The 25,963-nt window shown below is 50.6% G+C and overlaps 1 protein-coding gene across 2 annotated transcripts; it reads right to left on the reverse strand.

Moving 5' to 3' along the window:
- Positions 11,397-18,591, reverse strand: PPP1R14A (protein phosphatase 1 regulatory inhibitor subunit 14A). Of its 2 annotated transcripts, NM_214337.1 has the most exon segments (4): positions 13,606-13,856; positions 14,960-14,992; positions 15,917-15,997; positions 18,126-18,349. In NM_214337.1, coding segments are annotated over 4 exon segments (444 nt in total). In that variant the 5' UTR covers positions 18,327-18,349; the 3' UTR covers positions 13,606-13,727.

Here is a 25,963-nt window from a genome sequence, read left to right on the forward strand (position 1 = left end):
TGCCTACTTGTCCGGGTATCTCTTCTGTGTAAGCCAGTCTGTAGACGGGCACTGGGGCTGATCAGTGCCTTTGTTCATTTATAAAGTGTCTGCTATGTGCCAGGCACTCTTCTAGGCACGGGAATACAGAGTGACCAACAAAGTTGCCACCCTCAAGGAGCTGACATTAGCAGAGAAAAACAGATGCTATAAGAGCTTTATAGCACTTATCGCTTTCTGATCGTTTTAGAAAGCGATAAGTGCTATAAAGAAATTGGCTTCTTGGAAGTTCTCTTGTGGCACAACGGGTTAAGGATCAGGCATTGTCCCTGCAGTGGCATGGGTCACTGCTGTGACACGGGCTTGATCTCTGGCCTGGGAGCTTCCACATGCCATGGGAGCAACCAAAAAAAAAATCCTCCGAGGTAACTGAGCTAATACCTGAGAACTTGCCACTTGGCAAGTTCAAAGATCAGCGGGGGAGTTCCCATCGTGGCTCAGCTGAAATGAATCTGACAAGCATTCATGGGGACCCAGGTTAGATCCCTGGCCTCGATCAGTGGATTAAGGATCCGGCATTGCCTTGAGCTGTGGTGTAGGTCACAGAAGTGTCTCATATCTCGTGTGGCTGTGGCCATGCCGTAGGCCAGCGGCTACAGCTCCGATGATTTGACGCCTAGCCTGGAAACCTCCACATGCCATGGGTGGGCCCTAAAAAATAAAAATAAAAATCAGTGGGAAAGCTAGTGTAAACTGTAGCAGAGTGAGTGAGGGGGAGATAAGTTAGGGAGAGAGCAAGGCTCCAAATCATATAGGGCCTTGTAGGCCACTATAAAGAAGATGGATTTCGTTCTAAGTGCAATCAGTCATCCTTGACTCTCCTTTTCCACGCACACCCCAAGCCCATCAGCAAACCCTGTTGTCTCTACATTCACAAAATAGACCCAGAGTTCACCCACCCTTCTCCCTTCGCAGCCTCCGTCCTGGCACTGTCACCATTAGCTCCCACTGGGCAGTTCCTGTCTCTTCTCTCCAGCGCAGCCAGAGTGAGACTGTCTAAAACCTCTGGCACCACAATGTTCTCTGGCTCAAAACCTCCAGTGGCTTCTTTCACATTTAGAATAAAATTCATTCCAAGTCCTCACTGTGCTCTCAAAGGCCCTACTCAAACCCATCCCCAAACATCATCACATTTCTGATCTCATCTCCCTTCTTCCTTCCCTTGACTAAGTTTGCTCCAGCCACACTGGCCTCCTCCCAGGTCCTGAAACATTTCAGTTCCACTTCAGCCATGGGACCTTTGCATTTGCTGTTCTCACTGCCTAGAATGCTTCTCCACCAGACACCTGTATGGCTCCAACCCTCACTTTAGTCGGGTTTCTGAATAAATGTCACCTCCTCAGAGAAAACCTCAGCTAAAATAGCATCCCCCATACACTCTCTGTCCTCTTAAAAGCTTTCTTTTTCTCCCAACACTTGCCATAATTTGTTACCATGCTGTAGACCTATTTAGTTATTTAATTTATTGTCTGTCTCCATCCATTCAAACAGCAGATCTATGAGGCAGGGATTGTTGTTCCATCCACTGCTGTCTCCCCAGTGCCTAGAACAGAGCCTGAAAAAATTAGCAGGTGCTCGGCAATTAATTGTTGAGTAAATAAATGAATCAATTAGTCATTATGCTTCGTGTCTCTTCCCACTGTCTGGCTCTGTGGAACACGACCAGCAGGGAGAGAGAGTTGTGGGCTCTGATGGTGCTCTCCCACGGAGGGACACTTGGTCGGTCTGAAGGGAGCCAGGGACAATGGGGTGGGTGGGGGTGGGAGGGTTGTAGTAGGGAAACCTCCCCAGTAGAGGGTCTGGCACTAAAGCTTCAGGTCAAAGAGAAGGGAAGGGAGGGCTTCTTGGAGGAGGTTCCAAGGGAATCTGACCCTCTGACCTCTCCAGACACAGGGCAAGTCCCTGTTCTGACCTCTTGGGGCCTTGATGCCTGATCTTCCTGTTACCCAAATACTGGGAGCAGACAGTGATCCTGGATGTCTCAACCTTTGATCACTTCTCAGAACCTGGAAACCAAAGATTTGGCCACCAGAGGGCACTGTGGCCCCAGTCTTTGTCCACACAGTTTGTTGCGGAATCCTCAGATCCAACAGGGACATCTGGGGACAGTGGATCAGCCACTGGAGACACTGGTCCGCCCTCCTCCCCCACCCGGGATCTGAGCCCCCCCCCCCAAAGCCATGGTATCAATAGGAGACCCTCTGTCTCAGACCCCTGGGAGCTTGGTCCTCAGAGCTTGAACCTCTGAGGGAGACATTGGCTAACCCCACCTTATACCCCTTTTTCCCCACAGTCTTCGGAGGATACAGCCCTCCCCTAAGCTGCCCTTGGGATGTTCAGACATGACCTCAGAAGTCTCCTGCACAGACGGGCATGCTGAGGTACAGAGGAGGTGAGGCTGGGAGCCTCACAATCCCAGAGCAACAGGAACTTTTTTGTGTGTGTCTTTTTAGGGCCCCACCCTCGGCATATGGAGGTTCCCAGGCTAGGGGTCGAATTGGAGCTGCAGCTGCCAGCCTACTACACCTCAGCCACAACAACACCAAATCTGAGCCACATCTGCGATCTACACCGAAGCTTTTGGCAACACTGGATCCTTAACTCATTGAGCGAGGCCAAGGATTGAACCCTAATCCTCATGGAAAAGGACAGAATATCAGGTTCTTAACCCACAATGGGACCTCCCTACTTCAACTTTTCTCTGTGTTTGGAGTTTTGGAAAAGAAAGTGTTCTAGCTTAAAAAAAAAAAAAAAAAAGAGGTAAAAGAGGATAATTGAAATAAAAATGACTACGCATTAATAGTTATGGGGCGAGACAAGTAAATTTCCATGATTAAAAAGAGGGTATTTCTTTCTTTCTTTCTTTTCTTTCCTTTTTTTTTTTTTTTTTTTTTTTTTTTTGTCTTTTCTAGGGCTGCACCCATGGCATATGGAGGTTCCCAGGCTAAGGATCTAATTGGAGCTGTAGCCACTGGCCTACACCACAGCCACAGCAGCACAGGATCCAAGCCACGTCTGTGACCCAGGTATTTCTTTGGAGTTCCCGTCGTGGCTCAGCGGAAGTGAATCCGACTAGGAACGATGAGGTGTGGTTTCCATCCCTGGCCTTGGTCAGTGGGTTAAGGGTCGGATGTGACCTGGGGTGTAGGTTGAAGACTCAGCTCGGATCCCGTGTTGCTGAGGCTGTGGTGTAGGCCGGCTGCTACAGCTCCAATTTGACCCCTATCCTGGGAACCTCATATGCCGAGGGTGTGGCCCTAAAAAGCAAAAGAAAACAAAACAAGCCAAAAAAAAAAAGGGTCTATTTCTGGAGTTCCCCTTGTGGTGCAGCAGAAACATATTTAACTAGTATCAATGAGGACTTGGGTTTGATCCTTGGTCTTGATCAGTGGGTTGGGGATTAGGCATTGCCGTGAGCTGAGGTGTAGGTTGCAGACACAGCTCAGATCCAGCGTTGCTGTGGCTGTGGCATAGGCCAGCAGCTACAGGTCCTATTCAACCCCTAACCTGGGAACTTCCATATGCTGTGGGTGAGGCCCTAAAAAAAAAAAAGGCAAGCAAACAAACAAAAAACCCAGAGTATTTATCATGGGCCAGCGATCTGGTCGGGCCAGCAATCTGGTCAGGCCAGGGACCCCTGAGGACTAAATGTTAAGAATACACCCTTGGAGTTCCTTAGTGGCTCAGCAGTAAATGATCCTGACTAGGATCCATAAGGATGCGGGCTCAATCGCTGGCCTTGCTTAGTGGATTAAAGATCTGGCATTGCTGTGAGCTGTGGTGTAGGTTGCAGATGCGGCTTGGATCCTGTGGCTGTGGCATGGGCTGGCAGCTGCAGCTTCGATTTGACCTCTAGCCTGGGAACCTCCATGTGCGGCAGGTGTGGCCCTAAAAAGCAAAACAAAACAAAACAAAGAATACACCCTCACAGGGAACTCCCCCTTGAAAATAAATACAGCAGTTAGCAGTAGGTTCACATTTACATGCCCAGTGTGTACACGCTGAAGAATGGGCCACATTCTTTTTCGCTTGTCTTTTTAGGGCCACACCCATGGCATATGGAGGTTCCCAGACTAGGGGTCCAATCAGAGCTGTACAGGATCCAAGCTGCATCTGCGACCTACACACATCACAGCTCACAGCAACGCCGGAGCCTAAACCCATTGAGTGAGGCCAGGGATCGAACCGTCTCCTTATGGATGCTAATCAGGCTCCTTACCTGCTGAGCCACAACGGGAACTCCAAGAATGTGCCACATTTTGAAGAAAGCAGCTGGAATGAGAAAGCAGATTGAATTGGGTGATTGTGATAGTCACATGGGCCTGCTGGAAGCTTGCTTCAACCACCATGGCAACAAAACCATCATAAAAGGCTGAGGTGGGAAGTTCCTGTGTGGGGCAGTGGGTTAAGGATCCGGCATTCTCGATGCTGGGGCTCGGGTTCTATCCCTGGTCGGGGAGTTTCTGCATGCCTCTGGTATGTCCAAAAAGAAAGAAAGAAAGAAAAAACAAACAAAAATCCCTGTGCTCCTGGGGCTGGTATACTGAGGAGAATTTTGCCTGAAAAACTGAGTTTCCCTCTTGGTGGATGTTGAGCTGAAAGACACAACTAAGCCAAAGACTTATTACTTGCAGCAAAAAAGAACATCCGGAACTTTCCCAAAGCAGTGTCTCCCCGAACGACAAAATTGGGCAAGTTTTAAGCTAATGGTACATGCATATTCATGAAGGGGCTTGAGTCCAAGATTTAGCTGATCGAATTCAAGAGGTTCAGCAAAGGTCAACACCACAGCCCTTAGGTTCCAGCTGATCTGGTGGGTGGGCACTTCAGGCTAATCTTCCACTGGAGCAGAAGTGGGAGTCTGCACAGCTGACACATTATCTTTGCTCTGGTTACTTCTCTTGTCTGATAAGAGTCCTTTGTTTCTGCCTTCTTTTGTTCCCTCCAGATCCTTAATTACTGAGACCTGCTCAAGGGCAGGTGTTTATGGCCAGGCTTAAATCACAAAATGGCTTAGGCCAAAATGGCTTCTCTTCTTTCAAGGGAAGTTCCTCCCATGGCTCAGTGGTAACAAACCCGACCGGTATCCATGAGAATTCAGGTTCGATCCCTGGTCTTCCTCAGTGGGTCAGGGATCCAGCTTGGATCCCAAGTTGGTGTGGCTTTGGTGAAAGCCAGCAGCTGTAGCTCCCATTCAGTCCCTAGCCTGGGAACTTCCATATGCCGAGGGTATGGCCCTAAAAAGAAAAAAAAAAGAGAGAAAGCCACTCTTGGTTTTCTTTTTTGGGAGCCCCTACCCTATCTGCTTATAGGAGGAGACAGACAAGAAACCTATGTTTAAACTAAGTTCTAGGGAGACTTCTGGTTGTTCTTCTTCTCTGGCTCCTTCTGTGTTAGGGCCACCCCTGTAGCATAACAAGTTCCCGGGATAGGGGTTGAATCGGAGACGCAGCTGCCAGGCCTCCACCACAGCCACAGCAACGCGGGATCTGAGTTGTGTCTGTGACCTACCCCACAGCTCGTGACAACGATGGATCCTTAACCCACTGAGCGAGGCCAGGGATCGAACCCATGTCCTCATGGATACTAGAAGGGCTCTTAACCCACTGAGCCACAATGGGAACTCCGTAGGGAAATTTCTGCTTCTGACCAAAATGGATTAATAAGAGCTGAATTTGGAGTTCCCGTCATGGTGCAGCGGTTAACGAATCCGACTAGGAACCATGAGGTTGCGGGTTCGATCCCTGGCCTTGCTCAGTGGGTTAAGGATCTGGCGTTGCCATGAGCTGTGGTGTAGGTTGCAGACGTGGCTCGGATCCTGCCTTGCTGTGTCTCTGGCGTAGGCCGGAAGCTACAGCTACGATTAGACCCCTGACCTGGGAACCTCCATATGCCGTGGGAGCGGCCCAAAGAAATAGCAAAAAGACAAAAAAAAAAAAAAAAAAAAAAAAAAAGAGCTGAATTTGCCTTACTGCCTGATACAAGCAAAATAATAAAAACAGACAAGTACATAAAACAGCAGTTTGGGGGATGTGGTACGTCAGGCACAAAGGGCAGTGATCCCTGAGAGATGGAGGGCAAACGAGGGGAGCCTTGTGGTTGCCCAGGTGCTGTGTGGAAAGCATTTCCAGGCTATGGTGCAGGGAGGGGAACCCAGGTGGAGCCAGAATACGCCACCCAAAACATGCCACTCTGCACAGGATCATTCTGAGCTGAAGGCAGTTTTGAGGAAGGAAATGATAGAGATGGAGGAGGCACAGGTAGTTGTAGGAGTCCCGATAAAGGACCATAGTTAGCGGGAGACCTAGGGGACACTGGGAGATCACCGTAAGTAACTGCTCAAGAAAGCTACGAGCACAAGGCTAGCTTGCTTTACTAGTGGAGGCATGAAATTTGCCCCAGGTCCTTGGGTAGGGGAAGGGATGAGGGCTGCACTCAGATTCTGACCAAGGACAAGAGTTTGAGAACCACCCTTCTGCTGATTTGAATACACGCCTTACCGGATACTAAGGCGGAGCTACTACCCCCAGAAAGGAAGAGGCAGGCTTTTCCAACCCCCAGGCCCCTTGGATGATAAAACTGTGGCCCACCTGGGTCCTTGGGCAGAGCTTCATTGCCTGCCTGTGATGCTTGTGAGCATCTCTCACAAGCGTCCCATCCTAATAAATCTGTTTCTTAGCTATCACTTTGTCTCTCGAATTCCTTCTGCACGGAGGTATAAGGAACCTTAACCTCAGACATCAGGTGAGCGCTAATTTAAAACATGGGTTCAAGTCCCAATCTGGGTTTTGGCCGAGTTCAAGTCTTGGCATGTAGGTTTGAGTCCCAGGCTGGGTTTGGGGCCGGGTTTGAGTCTCAGCACATGGGTTCAGGTCCCAGTCTGTGTTCTGGCTGGGTTCAGGCTGTTAATGCTGTCAGTTTCAGTGATACAAGAAAAGCCAGATTCCCAACCTACTAAAGGAGGCCAGGGATTGAACCTGCATCCTCATGGAGAGTAGTGGGGTTAGTTACTGCTGCATCACAACGGGAACTCCTTTTGTGTATTTCTTCTGTAAGGACTTCTTTTCTTTTCTGTTCTTTTCTTTTCTTTCTTTCTTCCTTCCTTCCTTCCTTTCTTTCTTTCTTTCTTTCTTTCTTTCTTTCTTTCTTTCTTTCTTTCTTTCTTTCTTTCTTTCTTTCTCTTTTTTTATGATCGCACTTGCAGCCTATGGAAGTTCCTTGGCTAGGGGTGAATAGGAGCTGCAGCTGAGTCCTATGCCATAGCCACAGCAACACTAGATCTGAGCCACAACTGCCACCTACATCAGAGCTTTCAGCAACTCAGGAGCCTTAACCCACTGAGTGAGGCCAGGGATTGAACCCACATCCTCCCAGATACTATGTCTGGTTCTTAACCTGCTGAGCCACAAGGGGAACTCCAGGATTGCTTTCTTTCTACATTGATTTGCAGGTGTTCCTTGTGGCTTCTGAATTTTAATCATTCATAAGTTTTGTGTTTTGGGGTTTTTTTTCTTTACCACATAGTACAGCAGCTTGATGTGAGATCTTCGTTCCCAGACCAGGGATTGAACCCATGGAGCAGTAGTGAAAGCACCAAGTCCTAACCACTAGACCCCTAGGGAACTCCCACTCATCAGTTTTATTTTTTTACTTTGTTTTCGGCCACATCCTCAGCATGTGGAAGTTCCTGGGACAGTGATCAAACCTGAGCCACTGTAGTAACCAGAGCGACTGAAGTGACAATGTCAGATCCTTAACCCACTGAGCCACAAGGGAACTCCCACTCTTCAGTTTTAAATGTTGCAAATATCTTCTCTTATTCTATTCATTACAAATTAACATTGGAAGGAGTTCCTGTGTGGCTCAGCAGAAACGAATCTGACTAGTATCCATGCAGACAAAGTTTCAATCCCTGGCCTTGCTCAGTGGGTTAAGGATCCAGCATTGCCATGAGCTGTGGTGCAGGTTGAAGATGCAGCTTGGATCTGGTGTGGCTGTGGCTGTGGCTGCCGGCTACAGCTCCCATTCGACCCCTAGCCTGGGAACTCCCATATGCCCCAGGTGCGGCCCTAAAAAGGCAAAAAAAAAAATTAAGGTGGAGTTCTTTTGTGGCTCAGTGGGTTAGGGATTGATCTGGCATTGTCACTGCAGCTTGGCGTCATTGCTGTGGCGTGGGTTAGATCCCTAACCAGGGAACTTCCACATGTCATGGTGTGTCCAAAAAGAAAGAAACAAAAACAAAAAATTAACGTTGACTATGATGTCTTTCATTAAAAAGACTCAATGTTGATATAGGTAAAGTCATCAGTTTTTTGCGTTATGGTTTATACTTTTGAGGTTTCAGTGGGTTAAGGATCCAGCACTGCGTTGATCTGTGGTATAGTCGCAGACTCGGCTCGGATCTGGCATTGCTGTGGTTGTGATGTAGGCCAGCAGCTACAGCTCCGATTCGACCCCTAGCCTGGGAACCTCCATATGTCTCGGGTGCGGCCCTAAAATGATGAAAAAAAAAATAAAGACAAGGGGAATTAGACACCCCTTTTTTTTTCTTTTGGCCACACCCATAGCATGTGGAAGTTCCCAGGCTAGGAATCGAACCCACATCACAATCACAGCAGCAACCCACGACGTTGCAGTGACAATGGCAGATCCTTAACCTGCTATGCCACAAGGGAACTCCTCCATAGTTTTTTTACATTTAGGTCTCTATTTCATTTGGGGGTCTACATTTGTATGTGGTGCGAGGTATCTCCATATAGGGAGCCAATTTTCCCAATGCCACAATCAATAATCCATCCTTTCCCCATGGAATGGCAGTGCCACCTCTATTGTTTTGTTAAGTCCCTGTACATACCTGGGTCTGCTTGTGAGTCTGTTTTCTTTTGCTGTATTCATCTGTTCTTGCACCAATACCACAGTTTTTATTTCTATGGCTTTGCAGGCTCACTTAATATTTGGTAGAGCAAGCCCTTCTCTCTCTCCTGTTTAATGTTGACTCAATTATTTGTACATCTTTATTCCTCACTACAAATTCTGGAATAGATTTTATCAAGTATCTCAAAAAAAAAAAAAAAACCCCATCCAGAATTCTGACTGAGATTGCTTTGAATATAATGGCTAATTTGGAGAGAACTGACATGTAGAGAATATTAAAAAATTTTTTTTTTGTCTTTTTGCCTTTTTTAGGGCCGCTCCTGCGGCATATGGATGTTCCCAGGCTAGGGGTCTAATTGGAGCTGTAGCCACCAGCCTACATCACAGCCACAGCAACTCAGGATCCGAGCCGCGTCTGCGACCTACACCCCAGCTCACGGCAACGCCAGATCCTTAACCCACTGAGCAAGGGCAGGGATTGAACCCGCAACCTCATGGTTCCTAGTCGGATTCGTTAACCGCTGCACCATGACGGGAACTCCAAGATTTTTTTTTTTAGGGCTGCAGGTGTGGCATATGGAAGTTCCCAGGTTAGGGGTCGAATCAGAGCTGTAGCTACTGGCCGACACCACAGCCACAGCCACACCAGATCCGAGCCGCATCTGCCACCTACACCACAGCTCATGGCAATGCCGGATCCTTAACTCACTGAACAAGGCCAGGGATTTTGAACCCACATCCTAATGGATACTATTTGGGGTTTTTTTCTGCTGAGCCACAACAGGAACTCCAATATTAAGATATCTTATCCAAAGGCATGGATGGTCTCTTTTTTTTCACATTATCTTCATGTCCTTTATTGGCATATAAATGTTTTTCCATCAAGGTCTTATGTACCTTTGGTTAAGTTAGATAAACTATAGCTTTTGTAGCTGTTGAGAACCACACGTGTTTTAAATTATGTTTTAATTGGTTATTGCAGTGTTCGTGAAATGATATTGATTCTTTTAGGCTGATCTTATATCAACCATGATGCACTGTTCGTGAAGAGCCTTCCTGCCCTCTTTATTATGAAGGTGAGAAGTATTTCTAAAGGGTTTAGCCAATTGTATCATCCATGCAAGCCCATTTCTAACATCTGCCATTCTAATCAGCAGAGCCTCTGGTGTTGATTGCTGATGGGCAAGTGCTTTGTAGTAGCTACCTCTGGGGTCCGCTCTTAATGAAGTGCCAGTTGACCACATCTGGAGAAAATGACCTTTGGGGTGTAATTTACAACCAACTCATAAAGCCACAAGAGGGCGCTCTGGCCTCAGTTCTAGTCGAGGAGAGTTAATGTGCCGGGAGAATGTGGCCACCAGGAGGCACTGTTATTGGGGAAACACCTACTGTGTGCCAGGCTTTGCTCCAGGCATTAGGAACAAGCCATGCCTTAGGAGCTAACATTCTGAAGGTGAGGGAGGGTAGACAGACAATAAAATACACCAATACATAATTTCAGGGTGTAATCAATTCCATGGATCAAATTATTATTTATTTTCTTCTTTCTTGGTTGTCACTCAGCATGTGGAGTTCCCCGACCAGGGATCGCATCGAGCCCCGGTCACAACCTAAGAGCAGCTGTGGCAATATCGGATGCTTAACCCACTGTGCCAGCTGGGGATTGAACCCATGTCCCAGCGCTCCAAAGAGGCCACAGATCCCCTTGTGTCACAGCGGTAACTCTGAGAAAATTATTTAGTAACCAGCTCAAGGACATCTGCCTGGAATTACGTTTAAACAATGATGGACTCAGGGCGAGTGCTCCAGGCAGAGAAATGTCTGAGGGTCCTGGAGGGGAAGAGCCTCGGGGGAGCGGGGATGGGGAAGGGGGAGTGCAGGTGAAGGAGAGGAGAGGGATGAAGGCACAGCAATGACAGGTGACAGGGGCAGAGTGTGTACCAGACTTTGGTTTCTCTTCAGAAGTCAAAGGAAGCCCAAGGTGGCTGGAGACTCAGGCGAGTACGAAAAAGCGTTATTTGGCTGTTAAGTGGGAAACAAGTCCATAGACTGTGAGAGGCAGGGTGGGGAGGTGAGTATGGCAGCAATGCCAGAGTGGTGGATCAGGACACTGTGTCCTTTGCGGCTTTTTTTTTTTCTCCCCCTAGGGATCAGATCCGAACTGCAGTTGTGACTTTGCAGCAAGGCCAGATGCTCTAGCCCACTGGGCCAAGCCGGTAATTGAACCTGTGTCTTGGCGCTACAGAGATTCTGCCTACCCTGTTGCACCACAGCGGGAACTCCTCTCTTGTAAGGCTTTTCCTTAACAAAGGGCCTGTGCTTCAGTATTCCCAAGGAACATCTTGCTGGCCAGGGATGGTGGCTGTGGGGAGCCTGTGGTCCAGCCCCTCTATACTAGGATAAGGGATAAGGTGGATGACCATGCGTACTCTGTGCTTGGCACTAGTCTCTCATGCGTGCATCTAAACATCACAACCACTCTGGGAGGCAGGTACTAGTTTAATCATCTTCATTTCACAGATGTGGAAACTGGGGCACAGAGAGGTTAAAGTGACTTGCTCAAAACCACACAGCTAGGAAGGAGGACCGATGGCATTTGAATCCAGACACTAACCCCAGAGTCCATGCTCTTACCACTGCTTCCCAATCCTTGAGTAGTAGCCTTGTTCTCTCGTTGCCTTGCTCTTTAGACAGGATAATTCAGAGAGCCATGCAGTCACTAACACCTTAGTATGAATTAGTCCACCTCTTCCTGCCACGAAAGAAGAGCTGTCATTGCTATGGTTTATAGGGGCGCTGTAGAGTAGAAGTTGGATTCTGGAGTCATAATGCCTGGAGTTGAAGCCCAGTGCCACTTCCCAGCTGGGTGACTTTAGGCAAATGACATCACTGATCTGATCCTCGGTTTCCTCATCTGTGAAGTCCCCATTTTCCAGATGAGGAAACTGAGAGACCCAACACATGGCATACCCAAGGCTTTGCTTGGATGCCAGGAGGAGGGATTCCTCCATTACGCTCTCTATACTGTTGTGTGGAGGGGAGGGGACACTGGAAGCCTGAGGTCTGTCTGCAAGGTCACCAGAAGGGCTGGACAGACCGGGTGCTTCTGGATGCTCCTCTTTTTCAAGGTTGACGTCTCTTCCTGCCAGGCCAGCGCTCAGGCCCCTGAGATGGATGACTGATCCTAGCAGGGCTGCTGGGTGGCACTGGATGGGCATGGAGGGTGGGACCCATTTTAGTCAGTAGAGGTGGGAGATGTGCTTTGCTCTGTGAGGAAGGTTCCCCAGCTCCGGCCACGGCCCCACCCCGTCTCCTCTTGTACGCAGCCAGCACCAATGATACAACCAGACTTAGTGTTTTAAAGTAATGACATGCTTCCAGTTTTTGGTAAATAGCCACTACCCACTTCTGATACCCTAGCCCTTCCCCTAAGACCTTTCAGCACCCCCAGCACAAGGATGCCACAGCCCAGGGACCTTCCCTGATCCAGGTCTGGGGAACCTGTCTGTCCTCATTGGTAGTTAGGCTAATAGGAATCTTCCCTGGCTCAGCCCCACTGTCAATCCCTCTACCCACCAGTGTGGAGTCCTCAGATATGGGAAATACCCATTTCACACAAACTCCTATGCATCCTTCAAAGCCCTGCCTAAATGTCATCACTTGTTTTCCCCTAGCACCCACAGCATGTGGAAGTTCCCAGGCCAGGGATCAAATCCTCACCACAGCAGTGATCCAAGCTGCTGCAGTGACAATGCCAGATCCTTAACCTGCTGCACCACAAGAGAACTCTCTCAATGTCACTTTCTTCTTCTTCTTCTTTTTTTTTTTTTTTTTTTTTTTTTGTCTTTTTGCCTTTTCTAGGGCTGCTTCCCATGGCATATGGAGGTTCCCAGGTTAGGGGTCGAATCAGAGCTACAACCGCCACCTACACCAGAGACACAGCAACGTGGAATCTGAGCCGTGTCTGCGACCTACACCACAGCTCATGGCAACACCGGATCCTTAACCCACTGAGAGAGGCCAGGGATCGAACCCGCAACCTCATGGTTCCTAGTCGGATTCCTTAACCACTGCGCCACAACGGGAACTCCAGCAATGTCACTTTCTTTAGGAAGCACTCCTAGATTTCTTCACCACCCCCAGAGTGAGCGGCTCCTCCCATTCCCTGGGCTCCCGAGTATCTTGGACCATTCGGCACACTTTGCTCTAATCCCTGCCCGCAGGTCCTTCTTCCCCACCAGCGCGTGAGCATCTTGATGCCAAGGACCATTTGTGGCTGATCTTCGTGGCCTCATTACCTGCCGATGGCCATACTAAGCATTCAATACGCACCCAATGACATCTACAGGGAGGATGAATGGTTTGTTCCCAGGGCACCATGATGACATCAGGCGTCTCCTCTGGCCCAGGGACCACAGGTAGTCGCCCCCAAGAAGCCCCCGGTGCCACCCCCACACTGAGGCCCTGCTGGCTGGGACTGGGCCACGGCTGGGGGAGGCGAGGACAGGATGTGAGTCCCAGGGGTGCGAGGTCAGCAGGGCCTGTTCTCATGCTCCCAGGCTGAGGAGCGATCCTCCATCTGTCGGGGCCAGCTGCGGGCCAGCTGTGGGTGCTGGGACAGGAGGAGGCGCAGCGGGAGCAGGGGGAGGTGGGGGGGGCACAGGGAAGCCCACAGTGACCAGGGAGAGGAAAAACAGGCACGCAGTGTTATTGTTACAGAACCATTAAATACAACGTATAAACAAGCCGGGCCGTGTTGAGGGCCGGGGGGAAGCAGGGGCGGCGGAGGGGGGTCACAGAGGCCGGGGCATGCGTCAGGGCGGCGCGGTCCGGGCGCGGTCCTGGCGGGGACTCAGGCTGCCGTCGCCGGAGGGGCTGGGCTGGCGGAGGCCCGGCTGCTTGTGGAGGCCTCGCAGCTTCACCAGTAGCTCCTGGACAAAGTTCTGAGGACAGAGCGGGGGTGCTGAGAACACGGGGAGCGGTGCGGGGATGCCCCCCAGCCCAGCCCTTCCGACCTAAGCCCATCTTTTTCCTGCTTCCTGGTCAGTGAGAGGGGGAGGGGGAGTTAAGGGGGAGGAGAGGCTACTGATGGAGAGGAGCACGACGGGGGAGAGAAGGAGAGGAGATGGGAGACAGCAGCAGAGACCGGGAGACATCCATCCAGGAGCTCCCGTCGCCGTGGCGCAGAGCAAACGAATCCGACTAGGAACCATGAGATTGCAGGTTCGATCCCTGGCCTCGCTCAGTGGGTTAAGGATCCGGCGTTGCTGTGAGCTGTGGTGTAGGTCACAGATTCGGCTCTGATCTGGCGTGGCTGTGGCTTTGGTGTAGGCTGGCAGCTGTAACTCTGATTAGACCCCTGGCCTGGGAACCCCCATATGCCACGGGTGCAGCCCTGAAAAGCAAAAAAAAAAAAAAGAGAGAGAGAGACATGGATGCAAAGACAGAGAAACGTGAGGGGGGAGAGAAAGACACAGACGGAGACTTGGAGCTGAGACTGAAAGAAACAGATGCAGAGATAGAGACAGAGGGAAAGACGAAGGGACAAAGAACCAGAGCCAGAGAGCCACTGAGATATTTCTCAGGCCAAGAGATCACCAGGAGGGTCCCCAGGGACGGAGGCCTGAGCCGGTGACGTTTGTCCCCCACGCGGCCCAGAGCTGGTGAGAGAAACATGAATATTTTTCCCTTTTAAAGCAGGGAAGGAAGTGGGAGGGGTTGGGCCACTCAGCTTCAGGGCCTGGAAGGATGGGGGCCCCCCCAGAGGTGGGGAAGGGAGCCCCAGGGCGGTAGAGGTAGCAACAGGGGAGAGGGGACGGCAGACAGAGCCCTGCAGAGGCAGAAATGGGAGACAGATGGGGGGGTCTCAGCGGAGAGGAGATAATGGAGCCCAGTGGCAGATGGGGGAGAGGGGACAGGAATGAGGAAGACAAAAGACACCGCTGGAGGGGAGGACAGGGCTGTGACAGGCAGGGCTCCCAGACTTCTTCCCTCCTCCCCAGAGACCTCTCCCCCTCCCCCCATCAGGGGGCAGAATGGGGCTCACCTCTGTGGGGTTCGTGCATGACTTTAGGAGTCCCTAAACATGCCCCGCAAAAAAAAAAAAAAAAAAAAAAAAAAAAAGGGAAAGAAAAATAGTAAATAACAATTTATGGCTCTCCCAGTCCCTCCAGCCCCTCCCTTTCCCCAACAAAGCCCCAAGGCAACAAGACAAACAAAAGTCAGACTCCAGGTGGACTTTCCTGTGGCTTCAAGGGAGGAACAAGGCCTGAGCATCGTATAGAGCAACTGGGAACAAGGTTGATTCGAGAAACTCAGCACCAGGGCCAGTGCTAGATCCAGAGAGGCCCAGAAGATCACACAGGATTTCCCGCCTCTAGGAGAACAGAGGCCAGAAGAGCAAGGACACTGCGTGCAGACCACGGCCTGGCTCTGACTCTCAGCTGTGCTCCTTCTTTTGTCTTGTTTGTTTGTTTTTTCTGCTTTTTAGGGCTGCACCCACAGCATATGGAAATTCCCAGGCTAGGGGTTGAATCAGAGCTGCAGCTGCCGGCCTACACCACAGCCACAGCAACGCAGGATCTGAGCCGCGTCTGCGACCTACACCACAGTTCAGGGCAACGCCAGATCCTTAACCCACTGAACAAGGCCAGGGATGGAATTCATGTCCTCGTGGATATTAGTCAGGTTCTTAATCTACTGAGCTACAAGGGGAACTCCCAGCTGTGCTCCTCCTGACCTGTGTGACCCTGGGCAAGTGATTGGAGCTCTCTGGGCCTTATTTTCCCCATGTGGAAAATCAGTAAGATGGATGATAATGAAACCAAGATAATAAAGCCTTCGGAGGGTTTTGTGAGGATTAAATGAGTTACTAAGTGTAAAGCAATGGAAACAGCGCCTGGCACTTAGGAAATGCTTGATAAACACATTAAAATAAAATCATATTGATATGATTTTCAGGGAGGGCAGGGTAGGGGCTGGGGTGGTTTTCCCTTTCACGTACCTGAATTTTCCGGCTTCTCTCCTCTTCACTCTCTAATTCCAGCAGTTCATCGATGTTGACTTCATCGGGCATGTCTGCCTCCTGAGGCGGGGAGGGACGGGCTGTCAGGCGGCCTTGCCCCTCCTTCCCCGCCTTTGTCCAGGGCTCCGGAGGAGCCCCGGCGGCCCCAGGGCCCAGCTGGCGGGTTCCGGAGCAATAATGTGACAGTCAGGGACAGCACCGCCAAGGCGGGACATCTGGGTGTTGGGGGAGGGGTGACAGATGGGTTGACAGAGGCCCCAGGAGCCTGTACCAGCTCAGATGCTGGCCCCGGGGCCCGGGAGTCTCGGGGCTGGCATGGGTCTCTCCCCTTGGCCGCAGTTCCCATAGTGGGAAGCAGGCCTAGGTTGAGTCTTGGAATGTCAGATTCTGGGATTCAGGAGAGGGGCTGGCTCTGCCCTTTCAAGGAAAAGTTTAAGCACTAGGTGCAGGGGAGGGAGGCTGGCAGGATGGAGCCTGCTGGGGGTGGGCCCTGGCCCCAGGGGACAGAGAGGCCTTGGGCCAGCCTCCTCCTCCCCTTGGGGCCAAAGAGGCCCCCCAAGGTGGGTGGGTAGAATAAGCCACCAGCCCACCTTTGAGCAGACAACTGGGGGGCTTGTACAGCCTCTTGGGGCAAAGGGCCAAATGCAGGCTGGCTCAGTACCCCTGTCGGGGACAGAACCCAGCTGTCTGAGCACGAGGTCCCGAGGCTACAGATTTTTTCCTTCCCCACCAAAGTCCTGCAGATTCCACTGCAGGCTCCAGGCCTTGGGTGGTCTGGGAGCTGCATGTGGAGATGAGGGCTCAGCAAAAGACTGGAGTGTCGGTGTGTTACCCGTCCGTGTGAGTCACAGCCTGATGCCCAGGCCACAGGGCCAGTGGGAGGGTGTAGCAATGTATGACATACCGTGCAGCTTGTACAGGGGCCCACGGTCCTCCTATGGTAGGCGGCGTGTGACTCTAGCTTAGCATGTTTGTCTCATCATCATGTGTCGCTGTGGGATATGTTGATCAGTAAGTGACCACAACTTGTGTCCTTGAGTGTCCGGCTGGCTCTAGCGCCGTCTGAGGGTGAGCTCATAGGATCCCACCGACCACTAGCAACTGTCCGCCTGCGTGAGCTCATGTGTCTGAGAACAGGGGCCCTCGGGTCACTGCGAGGGGCCACGGCTTCTCCCACCTTTGTGCTGGGCTGAGGAGGCTCTGTCATCTCACATGTCTGTGTCCGCTTCCTCTGACTCTCATGGGTGGTACAAAGTGTGACTTCAAGCGGAGACAAGTGAAATGTGTCTGTCTGGACCCCCTGAGACAGCACAGGAGGCTGCAGCTTATGCCCTATGTGTCCACAGGCAATTGCAGCTTCTGCCATTGTGCGTCCACAGGTGCCCATAGCCTACGCGGTTTTCTGTCTGGGTGTAGCTATAATTCCTGTTATTTGATGTCTGCGTGTGGCTGCAGCATCTGTCATTGCCTTTGCATGTTTTTTGCTTTTAGGAGATAATGGATGGTCGTTACTTGAATCACTGAGTGTCGGGGTAGCTGTTGTAGCTTGCACTGCTTGCAAGGCTCTACAGATTGCGCTGTGTGTGTCTATGAACAGCTGTAAGTGGAGTCCTTTTGTGTGGGCGTAGTTGTGTTGTATCTGTATAGGGCACTGTGGCCTGTGCTGTTGTGACCAGGAGAGCCTGTGGCTGTAGCATGGGTTGATCTGTCCCACAGCCGGTGTCCCTGACAGTCTGTGCATGGCTGTTGCTTCTGTCACTGGGTCTGTGAGTGGCCATAGCTTGTCACTGTGCAGGTCTGTGAATGCTGATGTTTCCTTGGCTGTGCGGTTCCCTGCGGTTGTATCTCCGGTCACCATGTCTATGTTTGGCTTTAAGACATCCTCCTCCCCCCACCTTTTCTTCCAGATATGGCCACTCTGGCTCCCCAAGTTGGCCTCCTAACCTCCCATATGCTAAAGCCCTGGTCCTCCCCTGTGTTTTTACCCAAGTGTGAGCACAAGCAGAGTGCCAGGGAGGGTGGACGGCGGGGGCCCATGTGTCGCGGGGCCAGCGTTCTCCCCTGGCAAGGAGGCTGCGCATGCACCAGCGAGCTCAAGCAATGAGAGACCCCCAAGGCGCAGGGGGGCAGGGCCCGGGCTCCGTCGGTCTAGGACGCCCCCTGCGCCCCCCACCCCTCCCCGCCTCACCCTGCCACGGTACAGCTCCTCCAAGCGCCAGTCGATCCACTTCTCCACGTCCAGCCGCCGCTGCAGCTCCCGCCGATCGTACTTGACGGTGACACGCGCGTGTCGCTTCTGCAGCCCCCCGGGGCTGCCCCCCGGCCCCCGGGCCCGCGACGGAGACTGCAGCTTGCTCAGCACCCGCTTGCCCAGCCGCTGAGCTGCCATCGCGGTCCTGGCCCCGGCCCCGGCGCCGCGCTGTGCGCTTTCGCCTCTCACCCAGGGGGCCTCTTACGGGCCGGGGCGGGGCTGGCCGGGGGCGGGGGCTCGGGCTCGCCGGGGGGCCGGCCACGCCCCGGCCGCCCGGGCCTCAGTTTCCCCGCCTGCTGCGCGAGGACCGGCCGCCGCGTGGGCGTGAAGCCCGCGGCTGGGCCTGGCTCAGGTAGGGGCCGGGGCCGAGAGCCCCAGGCCGGGGCCGGGCGGCTGGGGCTCCCGGGGCCTGGATCCCGGGGGGCGGGTCCCGGGACGGTTCTCCGGGACCTGGCCTGTTTGCTCCCTCTGGCGGTTGCAAGGGACATGACAGGAGCCCCCTGTGAACAAACCCTTCCACAGGGAAGGTCAAACCACAGTCTTCGAAGCACATCCTTTCTTTCATTTACCCACAATCCAAGCGTCCATTCGTTCACATGCACTCACTGTATTCAAGAAATACTCAGTTGACATCATGACATTGGGGTGTTAGTCCCTCTCTCTTTTTCTCCTTCATATTAGACGCCTCACACCAGATAGCATCCAATGGTCCTCTCTCCCTCTGGCCACCACCAGGCTCCCCGGCCCCCACTCTCCTAGGCACTGGGGACAGAGCAGGGAACAAAACACACAAGCCCAGTCCTCACAGGGGTGACGCTCTTGTGGTGGAGGCGGGCGGCAACGTAATAAGTAAGTACAGTGCATTGTACATTTATTAGAATATAAGTTGTATGGAGAACCATGGAGAATAAAATGAGAAATGGAGTGAGGGTGAGGGTGGGGTTTTAGGGAGGGGAGAGGGTGACCAGAGAAGTCCCTTACCTCACAAGTCTTCCCACTTCTGATGGAAAGCAGCAAGAATAACACTGCAAAACTTAAATAAAACTTAAATTTGGCCATGTCCTTTCGCTGCTGAAGACGATTTATAATGAGGCAGTGGCTTCTTACATGACACATAAAGCACAAACGATAAAAGAAAAAAAAGATAAGTTGGATACCATCAAAATTTAAAAATTTGTGTTTCAAAGGATATCAAGAAATTGAAAAGGAGTTCCCACCATGACACAGTTGGTTAAGAATCTGACTGCAGGAGTTCCCCTTGTGGCTCAGTGGTAACGAACCTGACTAGTATCCATGAGGACCTGGGTTTGACCCCTGCCCTGCTCAGTGGGTTAAGGATCTGGCGTGGCTGTGCGCTGTGGTGCAGGCCACAGATGCAGCTCTGACCTGTCGTTGCTGTGGCATAGGCTGCAGCTGCAGTTCTAATGTGATCCCTAGGCTCCGAATAGCCCTATGCCGCGGCTGAAGCCCTAAAAAAAAAACACAACTGCAGTGGTTTGGATGCTGCAGAAGTGTGGGTTTGATCGCCTGCCGGTGCAGTGGGTTAAAGGATCCAGTATTGCTGTAGGTCACAGCTGCTTCTCTGGCCTGGGCACTTCCACATGCCACAGACATGGCCAAAAAAAAAAAAAAAAAAGAGTAAGAGATTTCTTTTGAGGTCAATGAAATTTTCTAAAATCAATTGTGATGGTAGTTGCATAACTCTATGAATATACCAAAAACTACTGAAGTGTACTTTTTTTTTTTTTTTTGTCTTTTCTAGGGCCGCTCCTGCGGCATATGGAGGTTCCCAGGCTAGGGGTCTAATCAGAGCTGTAGCTGCCAGCCTATGCCAGAGCCATAGCAACTCAGGATCCAAGCCGTGTCTGCTACCTATACCACAGCTCACGGCAACGCCGGATCCTTAACCCACTGAGCAAGGCCAGGGATCGAGCCTCAACCTCATGGTTTCTAATCAGATTCGTTAACCACTGTGCCACAACGGGAACTCCTTGAATTGTAGGTTTTAAAGGCGTGAAATGTATGGCCTGTGAGTTATGTCTCAATAAACCTGTCATATTAACAGAAAAAAACTTCTCCATGGATCCCCATTGTTCAGTGGGGGGGCAATCAAAGTCTGCCAGACACAGTCCCATCCACACACTTTTGCACTAGCTGTTCCTCTGTCAGGAAAGCTCTTCCCACAATGATGTCACCAGGGCTCACTGCTGCACCCCCTCAAATGTCACCTGTGCAGTGAGGTCTTCTCTGATCACACTATGTCATATTGCAATTCCCATGCCCCTTACCTGGCTCTGTGTTTTATTCATAATACTCACTGCCTTTAAAAAAAAAAAATTCTTAAGGTTACCTCTGTGGCCTATGGAAATTCCCAGGCTAGGGGTTGAATCAGACCTGCTGCCAGGGGTCCAACCCATGTTCTCGTGGATACTAATCGTGTTTGATGCTGCTGAGCCATGACGGGAACTCTGACACTTACCCTTTTTGAGTTTGAGGCTTCTCAGCTGTAAATGGAGATTTTCTTTTCTTTTTAGGGCCGCAAGAATCGAGGCACATTCAAGTTCCCAGGCTAAGGGTCAAATTGGAGCCGCAGCTGCTGGCCTGCACCACAGCCACAGCAATGCCAGATCCAAGCTGCATATACAACCTATGCCACAACTTGCGGGAATGTCAGATCCTTAACCCACTGGGTGAGGCCAGAAATCAAACCCACATCCTCACAGAGACAATTTCAGGTTCTTAACCTGCTGAGCCACACGGGATCTCCCTATTCACTGCCTTTTAACATTGGATATAATTTTTTTTTTTAATCTGGGCCTTTGTATTTATTTATTTGTTTGTCTGTTTGTTTATTTATTGTCTTTTTAGGGCCGCACCTGCAGCATATGGAGGTTCCCAGGCTAGGGGTCGAATCGGAGCTGTAGCTGCCAGTCTACACTATAGTCACAGCAATGCCAGATCTGAGCCACATCTGCGACCCACACCACCACAGCTCATGGCAACGCCAGATCCTTAACCCACTGAGCAAGGCCAGGGATCAAATCCACAACCTCATGGTTCCTAGTCAGATTGTTTCTGCTGCGCCACCATGGGAACTCCCATCATTGGATATAATGTACTCATTTTGTTTGCTGTCTGTTTTCTAACTAGTGAGGTACCAAAGGAAGGGCCATAGGGATGGTCCACCTTGGGTACAGGCAAAAAAGGAGTGCACCGTCTGTAGAGAATTTTAAAATAACAATAAAACTTACCGGCGTTCCCCGTTGTGGCTCAGTGGTAATGAACCCAACTAGCATCCATGAAACTGCTGGTTCGATCTCTGGCCTCTCTCAGTGGGTTAAGGATTTGGTGTTGCCATGAGCTGTGGTGTAGGTTGCAGATGTGGCTCAATCTGGTGTTGTTGTGGCTGTGGTGTAGGTTGCATACTCAACTCAGAACTTCCATATGCCATGGGTGTGGCCCTAAAAAGACGAAACATAGAATAAAATGGAAATGTATTTATTTTCAATTGTTGAATGAAAGAATGAACAATATAAAGATTCTTACATGATTATTATTGAAAATAATTTTCTGGAGAGAGGAGGAAGTGTAAAAAATTTATCCACCCCAGGTGTTTTTAAAGAACTGAACGTGGGCTCGCTTGCCTGCCTGCCCTGCAGCAAAAGCAATTTGCTGACACAGGATTGTGGTGAAGGAAAGTACATCATTTATTTGCAGGATGCCAAGTAAGGAGAAGTTGCAGCTCATGTTCAGAAGACCTGTTCTCCCCAGTGGCTTTCGGGGAAGAGGTTTTAAAGGCCACGTTTGGGGTGAGAGTTGCAGCTTGTGGACTTTCTTCTGATTGATTGGTGGTGAGGTCACAGGGTGATGTTTCAGGAATCATAGTCATCAACCTTCTGGTTCCAACCAGTCTGGGGTCTACATGCTCGGGGTCAGCAGATGGTTGCTATTCTCTATCTGGGTGGGTGGGTCTTAGTTTCTGCAAACTAAACCCAAAGATATGGGTCAGATTGTTGTGCAGAGTCCTTAAGGAGGAACTAGAGCTCTGTTTTATCACTGAACTATTGTCCTTTGCCTGCTTCCTTTGTTTCTGCATTCCTTCACTTCCCTAATGAGTAACTGCATGAGCCCACTCTTTGAAACTCAGGGAAGGCTTAGGAGACTAAAGCCTTTTTCTTTTTCGACCTCCCCACAGAATATGGAGTTCCTGGGTCAGAGATCAGATCCAAGCCACAGTTGGGACCCACACTGCAGATGTGGCAGCGCCGGATCCTTTGACCCACAGTGCCGGGCCGGGGATTGAACCTGCATCCTGGTGCTTCAGCGAAGCCACCAGTCCTATTGTGCCACCATGGGAACTCTGCCTTTTTCTACAAATAAGAAATAGAAGACTTTTAGAGTTCCTGTTGAGGTAAAGCAGAAATGAATCTGACTAGTATCCATGAGGATGTGGGTTCGATCCCTGGCCTCCTTCAGCGGGTTGGGGATCAGGCATTGCTGTGAGCTGTGATGTAGGTCACAGACTCAGCTCAGATCCTGCATGGCTATGGATGTGGGCTAGGCTGGCAGCTATAGCTCTGATTTGACCCCCTAGCCTGGGAACTTCATATGCTCTTGATGCAGCCCTAAAAAAAAAAGAAAATATTGGAGTTCCATCGTGGTGCATGGTTAACGAATCGACTAGAACCATGAGGTTGCGGGTTCGATCCTGCCCTTGCTCAGTGGTTAACGATCCGGTGTTGCGTGAGCTGTGGTGTAGGTTGCAGACGCGGCTCGGATCCCGCGTTGCTGTGGCTCTGGCGTAGGCAGTGGCTACAGCTCCGATTGACCCTAGCGGGAACCTCCATATGCCGCGGAGCGCCAAGAAATAAGCAACAAAACAACAACAACAATAACAAAAAGACAAAAGACAAAAAAAAAAAAAGAAAAATAGATTTCCTGCTTGGTTTCAATACCCCTCAATCCTGAGGGGCTGAATAAGAAAGGGAATCAGATTTTGGATAGAGATGTTAATCACAAACTCAGCGGGAGAACTCAGTTTAGGGGGCTCAGCCTCTGCAGCTGATATGCTACTTCCATCACTGCTATCAACACTACAAAGTGAGTTCCAACAGGCCAGGAATTTTGCTTTGTTCACTGTTCTATCTTCTCCAGCATTTACGATAGTACCTGGCTTATAGTAGGTGCTCAAAGAATGTACTGATGAGTGAACAGATGTGTGAACAGATGTGTGATTGAACAGGCCTATGCCTCCTCTCCTGCCTCACCTCTCACCACCAGTCCTCTGTCTTCCAGCTCAAGCCTGGGTTTTGTGGGACAGGGTGGGGGTCCAGGGTTCAGGTGCTAAAGAGACTTTTGGCCTCGCATTCACTGCAAGATCAAAGAAGACGGCAGGCGTAAAGTTTTATAAACTGTATTTATTTATTTATGTTTTGCTTTTTTAGGGCCGCACCTGTGGCATATGGAAGTTCCCAGGCTAGGGGTTGAATAGGAGCTGCAGCTGCCGGCCTAGGCTACAGCCACAGGAACACCAGATCCAAGCCGCTCCTGTGACCTACACCACAGCTTACGGCAATGCCCACTGAGCTGGGCCAGGAACTCCTGGGTCTGTTTCTTTTACATCTTTCTCTCTGCAGTATTTGGCATATAAAAGATACTCAGTAAATAAAGCCAGCCAGGCATCAGCTGTGGGAGAGTGGAAAAAACACTTGGCATCTAACAGACCTGGTTCAAACTCCAGCTCTGTCCCATCACAGCATACAGCAAAGCGTAGACACTGGTAGTTCCCATTGTGGCTCAGCAATGCCAGAGCTGAGCCGTGTCTGCAACCTACACCACAGCTCAGGGCAACGCTGGATTCTTAACCCACTGAGCAGGACCAGGGATCGAACCCAAATCCTCATGGATACTAGTTGTGTTCTTTACTGCTGAGCCACAATGGGAACTCCCACGTTTTATAAACTTTAATTGCTGTAATTCTCATTGTGGCTCAGCAGGTTAAGAATCCAACTAGGCTCAGGGGGTTAAGGATTCAGCATTGCCAGGAGCTGTGGTATAGGTCGCAGACACTGCTGGAGGATTTGTGATCATTAGAAGATCATTGTCAGGGAGTTCTCATTGTGGCTCAGCAGGTTAAGAATCTGACTAGTGCAGTTCCCGTTGTGGTGCAGTGGTTAACAAATCAGACTAGGAACCATAAGGTTGCGGGTTCGATCCCTGGCCTTGCTCAGTGGGTTGCCGTGATCTGGCATTGTCGTGAGCTGTGGTATAGGTCACAGACGCGGCTTGGATCCCGAGTTGCTGTGGCTCTGGCGTAGACTGGCAGCAGAGACCCCCAGCCTGGGAACCTCCATATGCCGCAGGAACGGCCCTAGAAAAGATAAAAAAAAAAAAAAAGAATCTGACTAGTATCTATGAGAATGAGGGTTTGATCCCTGGCCTCACTCAGTAGGTTAAAGGATTTGGTGTGTGGTTGTGCTGTGTCCCAGGCAAGCAGCTACAGCTCTGATTCGCCCCCTAGCCTGGGAACTTGCATAAGTCTCAGGAACCTCCCTAAAAAGAAACATTTTAATTGCTTAAGGTAAACACACCATTTTGATAACCCAGTTAAAGTTCTTCACATATTATTACATCTAGAGGGAGGCCGAGGAGTGGGTGTGGCCCTGGGTCCTGCAGCACCACCCTGATGTCTTCCTTGCTTCAGGACTTTTGCATTTGCTGTTTGCTTGAAATGTTTATCCATTAGCTCTTCTTATCCTCCAAGGTTCATTATCAAAACCACCTCCTCCACCACCCAGTCCTCCGTTATTTTCCATCCCAGCCTTCAATTCATTTTCTTCATAGCACTGTAAAGTGTTTTCTTCTTTTTTTTTTTTTTTTTTTTTTGGTTTTTAGGGCTGCACCTGCAGCATATGGAAGTTCCCTGGCTAAGGGTTGAATCGGAGCTACAGCTGCCAACCCACGCCACAGCCACAGCAACTCCGGATCCGATGATCCTTGTCTGAGACCTACACCACAGCTCATGGCAGTGCTGGAACGCCCCCCCACCCCAGCAAGGCCAGGGATCAAACCTGCATCCTCATGGACTCTAGTTGGATTCATTTCCCCTGCACTACAATGCAAATTCCCATAAAGTGTTTTCCAAAATACATTTATTTTAATTATCCTGTTGACTGAGCTCTACTCCTATGCCTGTCCTATCCATCCTCCTTTTAAGATTCAGCTCGCACATCCCTCTACAGGAAGTCCTTCCTGGCCCCCAAGGTGGTCAGCTGCCTCTGCCTGTGCTTTCCCAATTCAGCCCTGACACCAATCCCTATCTAGTGTAGAGTTGGTCTCAGGACTGGGAACCCGGGAGGCAAGAGTGTGAGGCTTGTGTTCATTCACGGCTCTTTCATCTTCTCTGGGAGGTCCTCCCTGCCCAGCTCTCAGAATAAATAGGGAACTTGTCTGGGCTCCCAGGTCTTCCACCACCCAGTCCCTTAGCACTCAGCTTGTGTCCCCTGTCTCATCCATATCCACTCTGCCCTATGCTTCTATCATCACTACGCTGGGATGTTCCTGTCCTGGTGATGCAGGAATCTGGTTTGGTCACAGCTGGGTTTCTAGCAACACACTGAGTAGGTGCTCAGGGAACATAGGAATTAGGAATAAATCCCTTGCAACAGAAGGCTGAAGCGAGGTGGGCAAAAATCACACGTGTCCAATAAGGCACGTCCGCGCCCTTTCCTCTCACCCGGAGGCCTAGCCCAAGAGCGAAGGTGCTCGGACGTGGT

This window comes from Sus scrofa, chromosome 6, assembly GCF_000003025.6.
Source record: "Sus scrofa isolate TJ Tabasco breed Duroc chromosome 6, Sscrofa11.1, whole genome shotgun sequence".
Lineage (NCBI taxonomy): Eukaryota > Metazoa > Chordata > Mammalia > Artiodactyla > Suidae > Sus > Sus scrofa.